The sequence below is a fragment of the Gadus macrocephalus genome, chromosome 3 (genome assembly GCF_031168955.1).
Source record: "Gadus macrocephalus chromosome 3, ASM3116895v1".
NCBI classification, from domain to species: Eukaryota; Metazoa; Chordata; class Actinopteri; order Gadiformes; family Gadidae; genus Gadus; species Gadus macrocephalus.
In genome coordinates, this window is record NC_082384.1 from 4,514,149 (window position 1) to 4,530,393 (window position 16,245).

The 16,245-nt window shown below is 44.9% G+C and overlaps 1 protein-coding gene across 2 annotated transcripts in view; it reads left to right on the top strand.

Moving 5' to 3' along the window:
• Nucleotides 1-16,198, top strand: part of LOC132453794 (dual specificity testis-specific protein kinase 2-like) — a 29,425-nt gene extending 13,227 nt beyond the window's left edge. For both annotated transcript variants that reach the window (XM_060046743.1, XM_060046744.1), the window contains exons 3-11: nt 6,349-6,470; nt 6,860-6,908; nt 7,474-7,620; nt 9,206-9,288; nt 10,168-10,258; nt 10,640-10,723; nt 12,148-12,234; nt 12,612-12,708; nt 13,772-16,198. In XM_060046743.1, coding sequence (XP_059902726.1) covers nt 6,349-6,470; nt 6,860-6,908; nt 7,474-7,620; nt 9,206-9,288; nt 10,168-10,258; nt 10,640-10,723; nt 12,148-12,234; nt 12,612-12,708; nt 13,772-14,991 — 1,980 coding nt within the window. In that variant the 3' untranslated portion in view covers nt 14,992-16,198. The remainder of the gene's footprint in view (nt 1-6,348; nt 6,471-6,859; nt 6,909-7,473; nt 7,621-9,205; nt 9,289-10,167; nt 10,259-10,639; nt 10,724-12,147; nt 12,235-12,611; nt 12,709-13,771) is intronic.
• Nucleotides 16,199-16,245: the final 47 nt, after the last annotated feature.

The window sequence follows — 16,245 nt, forward strand, 5'->3', positions numbered from 1 at the left end:
GAGAGAAGGCTCCGATAGAGCGGTTCGCCGGCAATTTATCCCATGGAGCAGTTCACTCGCCGTGTGCCTAAGCTTTCGTTAGTCTCTCCATCGCCTTGCTCACTCCTGGAGTAACAACATTTACACCCTCTCCATCATCCAACATATGTTTTACTTTGTAACAGTTTCTACTTCCAGGCGCGGAGTGATATGCAAACTTTCACAAAATGATCGGGCGTCATAGCAGTTATGTATACGCTCATTATACAACAGTTGGGAACCAATCAGATCGCTGGATTTAGGTCCCCCGTTGTATAAATATATATATATATTAGTGCTGTCAAGCAATTAAAATATTTAATCGCGATTTTCTAAGTATTCTAAATATCCCTTGATTTCGTGCTGCCAGCCTTTTAGTGAGATCAGAGTGTTGAGAAGGACAGTAATAAAATATATTTGGTAAGATGGATGCAAAAAGAGAGACCCGCAGTGAATTCAACCCGGTCACCTTGACATTGGGTAGGTGCACGACAGTGGTAGGCCTACCAAAAGACTTCAATAGCCCAGGCTTTTATTTGTTTCAATCACTGAAGTTTCAAACAAAACTCTTGCTCAGCAAAGATGGGAAATACTATAACATTTATTATTTAGTATGAATATTCCTACCACACACACACACACACACACACACACACACACACACACACACACACACACACACACACACACACACACACACACACAGTGGCGGACTGGTAGTCAGGAGACTCGGGAGAACTCCCGGTGGGCCGTTAACGTTTCGGGGCTGTCGGGATAACAATATTGCGTTTTATAAAAGTTTCTTGCAGCGCCGTCCGGCAGCCTGAGCTGTGCGCTGTCACACTAAATTTGTACCGGCTGCCAAATTTGTACCGGGCCCGTCATCAATACGTAGTCCATTCCAAACCTGCCTGTCAGCAGATAATCGCGTCGTCCGTTGCCGGGCAGGTTTCAAAAAACATTCGCGCTCATGTTGCCAAAGACGAAATAACATAAATACAGTTAACGGATCGCTAGATAACACTTGTTTTTAGTTTATATTTGTATTGTATTTAATTGTTTGATCAAATTTAGCTAGTAAACTGAGTGTTTAAAGCGGGTTTTAAAAGACATTCGCGCTCATGTTGCCAAAGACGAAATAACATAATACAGAAACAGGATCTAGATAACACTTGTTTTTACTTTATATTTGTATTGTATTTAATTGTTTAATCAAATTTAGTGTTTAAAGCAGGTCAAGGACGAAATAGCACAATACAGATAACGGATCGCTAGATAGAAGGTTCGCGAATGTTCGTGAACCTTTCACGTCATTCGACGCGATCATCTGTTGCCAGGCAGATTTGGAGTGGATTACGTATGGATGACGCGCCCGGTAAAAATTTGCCAGCCGGTACAAATTTAGTGTGACAGCGCCCCCAACCTCTCACTCACTCAACAGACGCAACGCTCACAAACTGTCAACATCGCAACCAAGTCGATTTTGTCTAGAGGGGAGTAACTGAGCAGCCCCTCCTGAAGTGGTACAGCCTAGGTGGGCCTTGAACTGCGATTGGTCAAAAAAGACGTAACAGCTAATGACAACATTGAACTCTCTTGCAGGGCCTCGTTCCCCGATAATGATGGATCTTCACTCGTACGATCATTATCACGATGGATCTTGCGAACCATCATGAATTTCTTCGGTGCTTTTCCCAAAACTCCTCTTAACATGAACGTGCGTTTACTGCACTCACGACGTTCGTAGGATTGTAACTGTCTACTGACACAGTGCTGAAATGGGCTCCGTATTGAGGGAGACGCAGGAATGAAAATGGGGTTAAAAAGCGTTAAAACATCTCCCCATCAAGGCCGACAGCAGATTAGCCTACGAAAAGAATAGACTGCAATAATTTGAATGCTAACATTAAAACGCAATTGAATAGGCCTAGGCCGACATATGTATCGGCCCTAATCCTATATGCACTGTGCGTACATTTTTTCACAGCATTTTCCCCCCTTCCATATTACAAAACAGCTTTTGTGACAACTAGGTGCTGATTTCTGAAACATGCTTTGCACAGCAAAGAGCGCTGACTTTATCTGATTCCGCATAAGGTTTCATTGATTGGCATGCACTCTAGAATATTTGTAGACATTAAAAATGAAACGTTCCATTCATTCATTATCATTCAAACGCAGAAGCTACGCATTGACACACGGCTATTGCTGACCCGATTAGGAGAGCTTGGTCTAGATCCTGCCCATATTGTTGGGCAGGATGATGTAGGTCTTTTACGCTGCCAAGCCGGTTTGGTCGCAGCTTGGCACGCCCAGCGATTTCACCTTCTTATCTCAAGTTTCCTGTGTAAAACCGAGGGGACAACCCCGGTTGTCACGGCGCAGGCTTTCTTGGTTCATTGGAGAAATGAACCAAGCGCACGGAGTCTAGACCTCTTTAGAATAATTTGTATTATTGCATAATTATTGCATAAGACACCCGCATGCAATAATGACTTCACGTCTGAGTGTAGACTACAAACGCGATTAACTATGGTCAGGGATGTTGGTTACTGTCTAGACACGGTCCAATAAATACTGAACTTCATCACAGCCTCACCGAATGCCTACAGTGCGCAAACAAAAAACGCCTGAAGAAATTTTCCAACAACCGCTGGTCTTAGCATGATACATGTCTACTAGGGGTGTGACGATACACTCAGCTCACGAGACGAGACGAGACACGATATTCGGTTCACGAGAACGAGACGAGACGAGATTTTAAGAAAACTACGATGACAAAATATATGTCTGGACCAACAGACTTTTATTTAACCGAGTTGCACATGCATTTTGAAATGTTTTATTATAACTCTTAACATTCATGAAATTGAAACTAAAACTAAAATTTATAAAAGTTGAAGTAAAATTAATAAAATTAAATAATTCGCTTTTTTTTCAAGTGCAAACAATATTATGTGCAAAACCAAATCAAAGTTCTACTCCATCAATACAGAGTGCAAATAGTGCAAACAGAGTCTGACCAAGTATGTCACTGACAACTTGGTATTGTCCGTGTCTTATCAGTCACTCTACTGCCATTCATAATTTCCGCCGGGTACCCAAAATGCTGCCAAACGAATCATTTAAAAGTGGCGGGGGCATCTTCGACGGTAATACGGGTATTTTCCGACGTCATTCTGGCTGCCTATGGCTGCTTCCCCTGCTTCCCCTTGTCCGCTGGTGACGCCACTGAGGCTATAGTAGGCTAACGATGCTAAGAGCATCCTACGAGTACCCCTCGAGTCCTCGTTAGCTACGAGCATTTTCACGACGTTCGTTACCAAGGATGCTTTTGGGAAACGGTGTGAAAACTGTACGATGCTCGTACGACGCACTTCACGATCCACTTAGGCTAACGACGCTTTCGGGAAACTGGGCCCAGGCTCGAACAGAGTGACACACAAACAAACACACACACTTTTAAGGAGCTTTTCACCCGCTCCGTATCCTTGCTTGCCCCAACAAGTTTGTGCAGCGTGCTTGTTGTTTTGTTTCCGGTGTAGCTAGATCCGGTATGGTGTTGTCTTTTTTCTAACGTGACTAGTTGTTGCTAGCCTGGCTCCGCCCGCCTAAGTACTTCCGCTCAATTTGAATTTCCCTTCAGTACAAATGAAATGAAATGAAGTGAAGTACGAGAGTCTGGTAGAACCAGCCTAAGTTGTTGCTAGACAGCAGGTGAAAAAACATCAACGTTTGCCAAGCCAAAAGAGCGTTAATCGCAGGATAAAAAAATTAACGCCGTTAAAATTGCTTTGCCTTAACGCCGTTAATAACGCAAAACTGAAAGCACTAATACATATATATATATTATATATATATATATTTTTTTTTTTATTCTTTTAAGTGATGCGATACGGTGGGGGACATGAAAAATTTGTGTGTTCACATTTAAGACATCACAGACGTAGGGACAGAGATAAAAACATGTTTTTAAAGGGTTGTAAACGTGAACTACAAAATCCGCTCCAGTAGGTGTGGCACAGTGAGAACTGGAATCGGCTTGAATCCTTCTTCTCATGTTTATGGCTTAGCTACAAACAACATGGCTAACAGCAAGGATAGCATTAGAGCTGCCCCTTCCTAATTCATTATGTTGAGTGACAAGACAAGGCATACTTGTTGTGCTGCATATGCACTTTATTTACATAAGTTAATTGACACAAAAACACACATGAATTTTTTTATGTTTTCATTGTCAGTGTGTTGTGTCCAGTTAGTGCAATATTGAATTGCATTTGTTATCTTGATGTTATGGCAACTGCAGCAGTGTTTGATAATTTGTCAAAACCAAAATAAATTGGAAAGGAAATTTTGAATGAAATTGTTTTGACTAAATTTGTGTATGTTGAATATCGCAATACATCGTGATATATCATGATACGCATTATATCGTGATATATCGTATCGTGACCAGTGTATCGTGATACGTATCGTATCGCGAAGTCCCTGCCAATACCCAGCCCTACTTTTTATCCAGAAAAACCTTGGCACCCGTTTACCTTAATAGTTTACAGGCCAGTCCGGTCCATACGGCGGTAATCTTTACCCTTGGATGTATTCTAGTTTTTCTGTATCCTGTTCAAACTGGATCCGTGAATTTTATTCAAATTGATGGTAACAATAATTAGACTCATTTCAAATCAGACTGGAAAATGGATAGATAAAACATATACAGCAGTAGAAGGTTGTATACAAAGTTGGGGTTATAAATCGTAAATTCTGATGTTCAGATGGTCCACACAGCACAAATAGGTTAGCGTTAGTGTGTGTGTGTGTGTGTGTGTGTGTGTGTGTGTGTGTGTGTGTGTGTGTGTGTGTCTGTGTCTGTGTCTGTGTCTGTGTGTATTCAGGCTATTTTCTCTGGTGCTAGTCGAGTCTGCTCCGGTGTAATGTTCCAATGGATTTGTGTGGATCAGTCAGGGTGATGGAAAATCCAGTAAGCCTATTAGTGCTGCTATGCTATTAATACACACACACACACACCACACACCACACACCACACAACACACACACACACACACACACTAGAGAATCTAAACTCACATGCACACATGCATACAACCTGTACGCTAATCAGTATCTGGTATGCCAAAGTTGTCCTCCTAGTGTCTGTGCACTGAGAAACATCAAACTGGGAGAGAGAATATCATTAAAATGTTACTTGACTGAGAATAAAAAAGATTGTCAACATTAGTGTACTGTTAAATGAGTGAACTTTTGCTAGAGTACGACAGTTTGTGTGTGCAACTTAAAAAGATCACCCCGTAATTGACCTAAAATTACCCAAACTTAATAGCCGTCTAATTATTTGTTCATTATTTAGATTTTATCGTGATTATTACTTCCAATTATGTTATGACCCTTTAAAGGTCCCTGACACCAAAATCCACGTAAACATTGGTTTTAATTTGTTTTCAGTTGTCTACCCCAATGCACAAATGGTCAGAACATATTGAAAATTTTTATTTTCATGAAGACAGATATCAGTGTTTTCTCCAGCAAAAGATGGAATGCCCAGAGCACATTGGGGACTCACACGTGGCCTTCCTCATGGAGCTGTTGAGGAGGAGACACAAAAGCAGCAACACTGCAACTGAAATTGGGATTCAGCATGGGCCATTTCTGAACTGTCAAACTGGAAGGAAACGCTTCATTCACTAATGTGTAGGGTTCACACTACCAAACACATCCTTATGTGGCAATGTTTTGCACAAGCACAGAAGATCATTTAAAAAGTATTTGCAACATTTGGCCATTGTTTACAACATTATTTTCACACGTAGATCAGAACACCATTGATCTTAGTCAGTGTCTCTCAAAGGATGGTTTGCAACAGATTTTTATTGTTTCATCTGCATTAGATCTTTGGTCCTCACGATGGTGTTCCCGTTTCCACCAATAGGCATTCGGGATTCCCGTTCATCCCAAACCCAGCTGGCTCGCAGAGGAGCTGTTCTGGCTGTAACCATCTTTTTCAAATGTCTTTGATTCAATATTATAGGCTTGGCAAGTAAACAAAGTTCAAATTTACACTAAAAAGAAATTGCTGTGTTAACAAAGAAATTCATAGTATATAAATTCAATAGGTCTGCAGTACAGTTTGCCTAGTGTCGAGTGATTTGGAAAGGGTGAGGGCGGCTCATAAACGTGGATTTTGTCTCTTCCCTCCATGCCTATGTGAATTTGGTCGCCCAGAGAAAGGTTTGGGGAACAGTGATGTAAGCCATTGCCCAGGTTTGCTTGCTTCTCTGGGTCCTAATAACGCGTTCTTGTCTTCATCTGATTCAGGTGCAGCACAGGAACACCGGCCAGGTGATGGCGCTGAAGATGAACACGCTTGCTAGCAACAAAGCTAACATGTTGCGGGAGGTTCAACTCATGAACCGACTCTGTCACCCCAACATCCTCAGGTAGGTGTTGTTCACACCTCAGAGACAATCAAACTGTCTCTACAGAGCTCAGAGGGAGTTTATTCAAAGGAAATGTTATGCATCCTACTTTGCATACAACTCTTTACAATGCATGCAAAAATAAGTTATAACCGATTATCTCCTGGTAATCTCAGACTGTAAAATCAATCCACCATTGGGAAGAAAATATGAAATGTTGCAGTGTGTAACAATGATATTTAATTTGAACAGTTTTGCACACCACAGGGGTCAAATGGTCACCAACAATTGAGAAAGGACATAGAATCATAACCGATCTAGGCACATATATATATATTTTATTAATTTGTTCAAAATTAAAAATGTTTATTGTGCCCATTATTTGTTCTTTATTTTATGTGTGTGTGCAGGTTTATTGGTGTGTGTGTCCATGAAGGCCAGTTGCATGCGCTGACGGAGGTAAATGTCAGGCCCCCCCCCCCACACTCCTCCTACATAGCATAGGGACCTGTTCCTCTCTATCTCGCTCCTCTCCTGCTCCTCCGTCTACCCCCCTCCACCCCTCACTAGTCCCGGTGGTATTCCACGGACACTTCTTACGGTGGTAACCATGGGAACAGCAACAGATGTGTCAGACCGCTGACAGGAGCAATTCAAATACCCTCCTGCAAATGGCAATGAATGATTGATGTGCGTTGCGGGCGTCTTACTGTCTGCCTCTTTGTTGCTCCATTGTCTGTGTGTGTGATGTGTAAGCAGAATATGTGAACAGTAGAAGACCAATACTGTTTCCTCAAGGCTTTTGATTTCAAATCTATAGATGAATCTTAATTTGTGTTTTGGACACATTTAATCATGTTTACCTCTCTGCTGCAGTCCAATGTGTGTGTGTGTGTGTGTGTGTGTGTGTGTGTGTGTGTGTGTGTGTGTGTGTGTGTGTGTGTGTGTGTGTGTGTGTGTGTGTGTGTGTGTGTGTGTGTGTGATGTATTAATATTCATATATGTGTATGCCACTTTATTTCAGTACATCAATGGGGGAAGTCTGGAGCAGTTGCTAGACAGCGATGTGTACCTGTCCTGGTGTGTGAGGAGGGGCCTTTCGCTGGACATCTCTAGGGGCCTCCAGTACCTGCATAGCATGGGCATATTCCACAGAGATCTAACCTCCAAGGTAGAGCATCACACTGGGACTGGAAAGAAGCCAAGTAGACAGGATATGTGTGTACATATCCTTATTTACGCATTACTGTGGAAAGTATCAAATCTGTCATTCGATTACTGGAATCCAGTCATTATTTAACTTGACTGCAGTATGTCTTTTTTTTTTTTAAGATGCTCCAGTGTATGTTTATGCTAGGATTGTTCAGATAGTTGCTGTGCGATTGAATGTAGCCAACTAACTGCCGAGTATGAGGCCGGGGTAATGTTTTTACCCCATCCAAAAAGGAGAAAAACGGTATTGTTGTCTATAAGATTAGAATTTGCCATAAGTAATATATATTGTTTAATTACACATTATAATTACAATTATTTCAAAATGAAAATAACCCTCCCTCTGCCGTCATGGGGATCGCCAGTGTTGCCAGATTGGGCGAAAAATCTGGCCCAATCTGGAACCACTGGCGAAGGCGTCACTAAACGATCCTAAGCAGTTTTATTTCAGAGTGCAGCAAAAAGCTCCGCTGCGCTTGAACTTCAGAAATGCTTGAGAAAATGGGCACGAGGCGTACAGTCGACTCGTCTCCTCGGCTATGGTATCTCAACAATGTTGCAACCTAGGGAGGGCACGTCGCTTAACGCGTTCAGTGTGGCCATTCCATACCCGACCCTTAAAGGTCGGGTATGGAATTCTCTTTTTTGGCCATTTTTGCAAAATAACTTGAAATACTTATCATACCCCACTTACAGCCACTGAGTTAGAAGTACTGACATGAAAATTAAACAAGTCAATCATCTGTGGAACGGGCAGGGCTCAAAAAACTCCAGCCAATGATTTCCAGAACCACCGAGTGGCATTGGACAGTAAGTACGTCAATCAAACGGTCGTAGTGCACTCCCGCTACCCGCGCGTGACCCCTTGGTGCACGTACTCAAAGCTCGTGACCCAGAGCAAGCTTCTTGGATCACAAGTTCTGAGTATGTTTATCTTTTCTTGATATCTAATTTGAACATTAATGGTATAAATAGTTTATTGATTGTAGTAGGCCTACTAGGCTGCAATTCCCCTGACTGGCCGCTGTTCGTCGGAATTTTGTCGGCGTTTGTTGCCCTCCGGGTAGCCATGGTAGTCACGTGACTGCAAAGTATGAATATAGAATGTTCGACAATTTACAATATAGAATATTCAACAATCTACAATATAGAATGTTTCACTCCACAATGTACAATATACTAGAATGTTCCAAAATATACAATATCGAATGTTCAACAAAGTACAAAATAGAATGTTCTACAAAAATATAGAATATTCCACAATTTACAATAGAATATTCAACAATGTACAATACAGAATATTCTACAATATAGAATATTAAACAATCTACAATATTGAATATTCCATCATGTACAGTACAGAATATTCTACTATGTATATCTCCTTCAGAAGCTCCATTAGGGCTGTGTTCAGTGATGACATAAGGATTCCTTACTGTGTGTTGACCTATATTCAGCGGTGTTGAAAATGGGCCAAGACTTGCGCTGTTTCAAATGCTTGGGCCTTTCCTCCCCTCCCGTGTGGCTCCGGTCACTCCCGGCAGAACTGTCTGGTGCGCTGCGACAGCGGGCTCTTCACCGTCGTGGTGGGGGACTTCGGTCTGGCAGAGAAGATTCCAGACTACAGGTCTGTACCGTGGAGCAGGCCCCATGTCCACAACACCACTACATGCAGATCTTATGGCAGGAACCTTTTTCAGAGATCAGAACACAGATGTGGCTCCTAACCCTGATTACAGGTTTGCTGCTTGTATGAACCAGGTCACCTGGTCCATAGTCTACGTGTGACACCTGGACTAGGTTCAGTCACCTGGTCCATAGTCTACGTGTGATACCTGGACTAGGTTCAGTCACCTGGTCCATAGTCTAAGTGTGACTCATGGGCTATCAACAAGGGCACCTGGTCCATAATCTACGTGTGACACCTGGACTATGAACCAGGGCACCTGCTCCATAGTCTACGTGGTGCACCTGGACTAGGTTCAGTCTGCTAGTACATACAAAGAGCAGGCCCACAGTAAGTGTGATCAACACTGTGTTGTCCTTCGAGGCGGCCGCTCTGAGAAGGGTTCCATAGTAGCTGTAGTGAATCACAGTTCAAGAGAACTCAATGTAGAGTTGGGGGAGAGTTGGGGGCTTCATGGACGTCTGTGTCTCCTTTTGTATACATTCACAATTTTTCCCAATGACAATTTATAGAATGTTTTTCCCTTACAAATGAAAATGGTTAGGTTTTTAGAATGAAAAACAAAAAAATTGGTCTGGTTCACTACTAAGGTGGTGGTGCACTATAAGGTGGTTTAAATAATGTATGCACCAGGTTTGTTGGCAGGTAACTAATGAGGGAATATTTATTGAGGGAATATGAATAGACCACATGAGTGAATCTTACTGCTATGACCTAAATGTTTTCATATCCTGACGATGACAAAACCCACTAATCAGGCAGAATGGGTTTTAGTCACAGATGAAAATTATAATCACAATTACACCATTTGAATCCTAGTGACGGAGTGAAGAAGCAGCCTTTGGCCACCGTGGGCTCCCCCTACTGGATGGCCCCAGAAGTTCTCCGAGGAGAGTTCTATAATGAGAAGGTACAACGCAGAGTTGAGAAACAAACAACATCGATTTTTTTTTTCTAGAGGCGTCCTCATAGGCCAATAAAGGGTGTAGCTCATGACAGAAAGTATGGGTCTGCTGCTTTTATGGACCAGGGCAGGGGAGGTAGACTTGTCTTCACTAGTTAATCTACTACCTGTGCCCTGAGTTTGACCTACGGTGAAGCCTCTGTGTCAAAGGTCAACCGGATTATCTCATATACGGAAATAGAGTTTTAGAGTTAGTTAGAATTTGATGGTAAGTCTGTGAGGGCCTCCGTGGACCCTAGTGGGGTCGTCATAGCAACGGTCCAATGCATTACAAAGTGAGGGGGGTAGAGGAAGTGAGTAACTCACCTCCTCATGTTGCTGCCCTAGGTGGATGTGTTTGCATACGGGATCATCCTTTGTGAGATCATAGCCAGGATTGAAGCTGATCCGGACTTCCTACCCAGAACTGAGGTAGGCATCCCTATCCTGTAGGTTTGGTGTACAGGAGCATCTTTCAGAATATGAGCCTGTCCTTGATTGTGTGCAGTGTTGGATATCATGTGTAATGTGGACTTTATGTGATGTTATTCTCTACAATGATCTCGTATGGATCTATTTCTTTCGGAGATCAGTAATCAGACGCTGCATAAGGACCTTTCTCCTCTCCCACTTTCAGCAAAGTACAATAAATGCTTTATGACAGACTTTTATAGCACAATTGGAAATCTGAATCAATAACCCAGGTACGTAGTGCAGTTCCCTCTGGGTGATCGCTGGGAAGGACTGAGATGCAACAAGCAGTCTCAGAAACCTAACTTTCAAATGAATCACAAAAGTTGGAGGGAAGGTGACTGTTTGCAGACAGACAAAGCATTTCACTTTTACTTCTGCAATCTTTTGACTAATCCTGTAGCTTGGGATGAGTAAGAAAGCTTTCTCTTACACTGTTCCATCTGGAAACTCTATGTAGGATATCCATTGACAACAAAGATAATGTTTGTCTGTTACTGAGACCAAAGCATCGTTTAGCTAATAGCTAACACAAGCTCACTGCCAGCACTGCTCAATGAACTTCTTGGAGCTAGAGGGAACACTTGCATCCCATTCAGAAGTTAATGCTTTTAAACACACGGTCTGTACACTAGGGAAGGGCAAAATGATTATTTTCCGGGAACTAGTTATTTTAGTTCAGTTCACTATAAAGATTTGTTTGTTTGATTCGTTCGTTTTGATTCGTTCGTTACGTCAGATTACGTCATTTGACAGGGAATCTCACAGGTGTCTGCCCCCCCCCCTGCGAGACGGCCCTGAGCATAATTTAAGCGACTTCTAGGCTCTACCCCCTGTGAAAATCGACAAGATATACTATATAGTATAACCAAACGTCCCACCAATATTTATACCATTTGCTTACTCTCTATATGTCATTCATGGTTTTATATTTATAATTTTATTTTACTTTACATTTAATTCTTCATTATTCAGGCATTACAGAACACTCATGGTCATAAATAAAAAATACGAACTGCAGTTTAATTTCTTTGTTTGTTCTTGAATTGACGTAGAATGGAGCAAAGACTCCTGGGATTGGGAAATGCGTTTATCCAATAAACAGATGGAGGTCAAGTCTATTTTCGGAAATGTAGGGGGATATATGAGTGGCCCCACATCGAATGGTATGACCCAAGATACGTCAGACAGAGAAAGCGCGCAAATTCGACGGTACGACACCGTACAGCCCTATTACCTCAGAGATACTCTGAGATTGTAAGTACTCGGAGTACTGTTTGCATAGAATATTTACAAGTTAAGGGCGTACAAGTTAATTTACATGACAAGTTGTGTATGGAAAAAAACATTTTGTCTATTTGCTGCTTTTTGGTGTGCCTGCGTAGGACTTTGGACTTGATGTAGAGTCGTTTGAGAACTTGATCGGGGACTGTCCACCAGCTTTCCTAATGCTGGCTGTAACCTGCTGCAATGTAAGTAGAATATCCCTCCCACACACACTTGCTATGGCCACGCAATGGTATGGTATCATTGCCATTTCTCCTGCTTGAAATAATTTAAGAATATTCAATAAGAACATGCAGCAGATTCTGTGCCAAACATATTTGACACATTCGTTTTCAAACAAATAATCATCTACATACTAGAGTCTTACTAGAGATGTGTGACTTGTCAGGGCAGCTGCCTTTATATGTGTCTTGATTTGTTTTTGATTGTGAGATCATACAGTAGGCATAAACAATGCACGATGCAGAGTCAGTCTTAATGCATGTTACATTTGCTTCCATTGCTCAAATGACACTTCACACACAGGCAAATTGACGTTGTCTATTCACCATGTGTTCCTCAGATGAGTGCGGTTCAGCGGCCTGCCTTTTCCAAAGTTGTGTTGACGCTCGAGGTGATGCAGGATGAAGGGGGGGAGAGCAATGATCCTATCACTCTGGGTATAGACAATTTAATACATTTGCTTAAAGTGTCAATCTCAAAGATCTGTTTCGCCCTCTCGGGAACCTATGGTAGAAACTAACAGTACGTCGCTACGCATACCAGTGAGCTGAAGAGGGAGATTGCACCAGCCCCTCTCTGGCAGAACCCCCCCTGCTGGGCCGTGGGGAAAGTGCCACTCCCTACGCTGCTGGTGGTTTGACCGCATGGATGGAAAGACACCAAAATCCAGTGTGTAACATTCATAATATCACGAATGCAAGGGCTGACATGAGTGGAGCGAAGCCTCCATCTCCACTGTGTCGCCTCCTTCGGTGGTGGCATGTCATTTATGGAAAATCTTTGGAGATCTTTGAGATTTCCAATTCAAATATTGATTACATCTTGTGAATTAAAATACTTTTGTATAAAGCTGAAAGCATAAGGCAGTGTAGGGACAGACATATAATATTACAAACGTTAACGTCTTACGAGTCCCAACATGAAGCAAGCAGAACACCTCAGAGCTGGTTGTGTGTTGCTCCGTTTGAATGATAGGATTCTATTGATTGTTTGTGTTGTGTCTGAATTTGCACTGTGTGTGCTTTCAGCTGTAGGCTAAATAGCATAAAATCAGTTTACACTATCCATTAGGGCTCTGATGCCCAGTGCCCATAATGCCCCCTGTCAGTGAGGCCGAGAATAGAACAGAGCCAACCAAGCATGGCTTCGGCTCGCTGAAAACGAGGAGAATAAGCATTTCTCCTTCTCCACTTGGGGCCCTCAGAGCCTCACACAGTAACACAATACACTGAGCCTTTAATGGTCTAATGGCTGACAACCAGAGGGGTTCTTTGACCTCCTCAAAAAAACGCTCGCTCACTGGCCCACCAAACAACGACAAAGACCAACCACCAACATGGGGCCGTTGGGCCCGACCAGGGGGCTGTTGAAGTGTCTCATTGGTGCGCATGTCAGATTGGTGTTGGCCAACTGCTTATCGTTGGGTCTTGGTGTTGCTGATGTGCAGGTACCTTGACAGCTATTCTCTTCCTTTGCTCTTCCCCTGGTCTCTGTCCTCAGACCCCGTTGTCGTGGAGACCAGTCCTGACCGGCGCGGCTCATCCTCTCACCCGGCCGACCGCCAGCCCCAACGCTTGGCCCGGAGCCAGTCGGATGCGTCGCCAGCGGCGACCGTGACCCCCAGCCACGCCCCTGCGGCAGCTCCCGGGACCCCGGCGCGGGTCAACCCCTTCTCCAGCCGGCGGGACCTCAACGGCGGCCGCTGCAAGCTGCTGGACACGCCCAGCATGTCGGTCATCTCCCTCACCTTCTCCCTGCCCGCCCCGCCCCTCCGGCCCTCGCCGCTGTCGCCCCACGCCCACCACCCCGGGGCGGGGAGGAGCGGCCCCCCCAGGAGGTGTCTGTCCCTGCCCTCCACCCCGGACCTGGGCGGGCTGGCGGCCGGCTCGCGATGGAATCACCAGGACGTGTGGAAGGAAGGGACAGAGCTTCCACCGGTGGCGCCCCAGGCCGGGCTCACGGACGGGTCCTCCCCTGGGGAGGCTCTGGGGGTGGAAGAGCAGCGGGACCGGGGGCCGACCGCACGGGAGGAGGACGTAGGGGCCACACAAGTGTCGACGGAGGACTCTGCTCTGGAGACGCTGTCCCTGGAGCGCTTAGAGGAGGAACCGGAGGAGCAGGAGGAGCCGGAAGAGCAGGAGGAGCCGGAAGAGGGCGGGGAGGCGGAGGGTCTCAGTGAGGCCATGGACTGCACCAAGTCCCCCGAGGCTGAGGGCGGAGCCCCCACAGCCAGCAGGCCCCTGCGCACCTCCTCCTCCTACTGCCCCCTGCAGGCCAACGGCTGGCCCCTCCCCATCTCCAACGGGCCGCCCTCTCTGCCCCCCCTGCCTCGCGTGGACAACAACAACGGCCCGTCGCCGGCGTGCGTGATGGGACGGCAGGTCCGGTGGGGGGTGCTGGGGGCCGGCTGGGGGCTGAGCGGCTACACTGGGGCCCCCCCCACCGAGCAGGACCCGGGCGTGTCCTGCCCCAGCTGCTGCCTGGTGGGCCTGGCCCTGCCGTCCGCCCGGCCTTGGACCAGCTCCCTGCTGCCCCAGCTGCGCCGCCCCCCCCCTCGCCACAACCTCAACGGTGCGTGGACCGCCGCCTCCCCGGCCGGACCCTCATGCTCGGCAAGCTCCGCCCCCCGCACCCTGATGGGTCGTGGGGCCAATGGACTGGGGGCCGCGGTGGGGGCGCCACGGGGGCGGGGCCTGACGCTGCCTGAGGCTCAGACCTGAGCACGCCACACTCACAGTTGCATGGGGGGGGGGGGGGGGGGGGGGCTACAGTCTGCTGCTACAGGGGCTTTGAATGTGTGACGGCAACCAGCCACTCCATAGAGATGTTCACACAAGGCCACGACCACGGGGAGAGTGGACAGACCGAGCGAAGGACACACGAGCTGCAATCCAAGCTGAAGACAGGCTAGGTCGTAGGCCGCCCCTCATGGTGTTAAAGCATTATACTAGTACTGGACCAAATAACACTTTGTATACGGCTGTGTCTCCTGTCCCGACCCGAGTCCAGCTGTGCTGAACTGTTTTACCGCTGTGCTCCATTCGGCGCTGGTCTATATTTGTACTGATTGCTTACAACTATTTGTCAGTGCATTTGCGCACGTTAGTTTCAGTAAAAGTATTTTTGCTAAATTAACAACTTTTGATTATCTAAGGAAAGGCCAACATTTTCTCCAACTGATTTTCTATAAGGTGAATGTCTTCTTTTACACTGTGATTGGAATTTGACTTGGATGATGAAAAACGAATAATATCAATGTCTCAATACTATTTAATATGTTCATTTGAGGTGTGTGTGTACGCGCGCATGTGTGTGTGCGCGGGTTAATCAAATGGAATTTTAAAGGATACATTTTTATGGAGGTGTTGGAAAACCGTAGTCTAATGTGCGCGTGCGTTTCTGTTGTTCATTTGTTGTCAGAACTTTTACTTTTACTGTTGTCAGAAACGTCATGGGATGATGTGCAGCAGATGTTAACCATTAAACCATAATGTCCTTCCTGTGTTCCAGTTCCCGTTGGTATGTGCGTTATTATTTTAGTCACATAAAGCTCCCCCACTCCTTATGCTAGAAAATATGAAGCACAAACGGTATTTCCATATACTTTATGATGTGATACCGCCGGCAAACTAGACCATTTTATTAATACGGTTTTTATTAAAGCCCGTCTTTTAGGTTTAAAGGTAGTTTGATACGCTTTGGTATAGGATCAGCATTGTTTAGAAATCATCCTAACTAAAATGCAATTTAGTATTAGGCCTATATGGATAAGATTCAAATCTGAAAATCTTAATTCATGATGAATCGCTGAATTAGTCAGAGCATCAGCACGCTGATCCTCTCTTGACTAATTCAGCGATTCATCATGATAGAAGTGTTTATGCACGCAGTAAGTTGCGTGTCGTCGACTGGGTCCAGAACCACGGACAGCGCGTGCGTCTGTCCCGAGGAGCGGGTTGTCTCCTGTTCCTTTC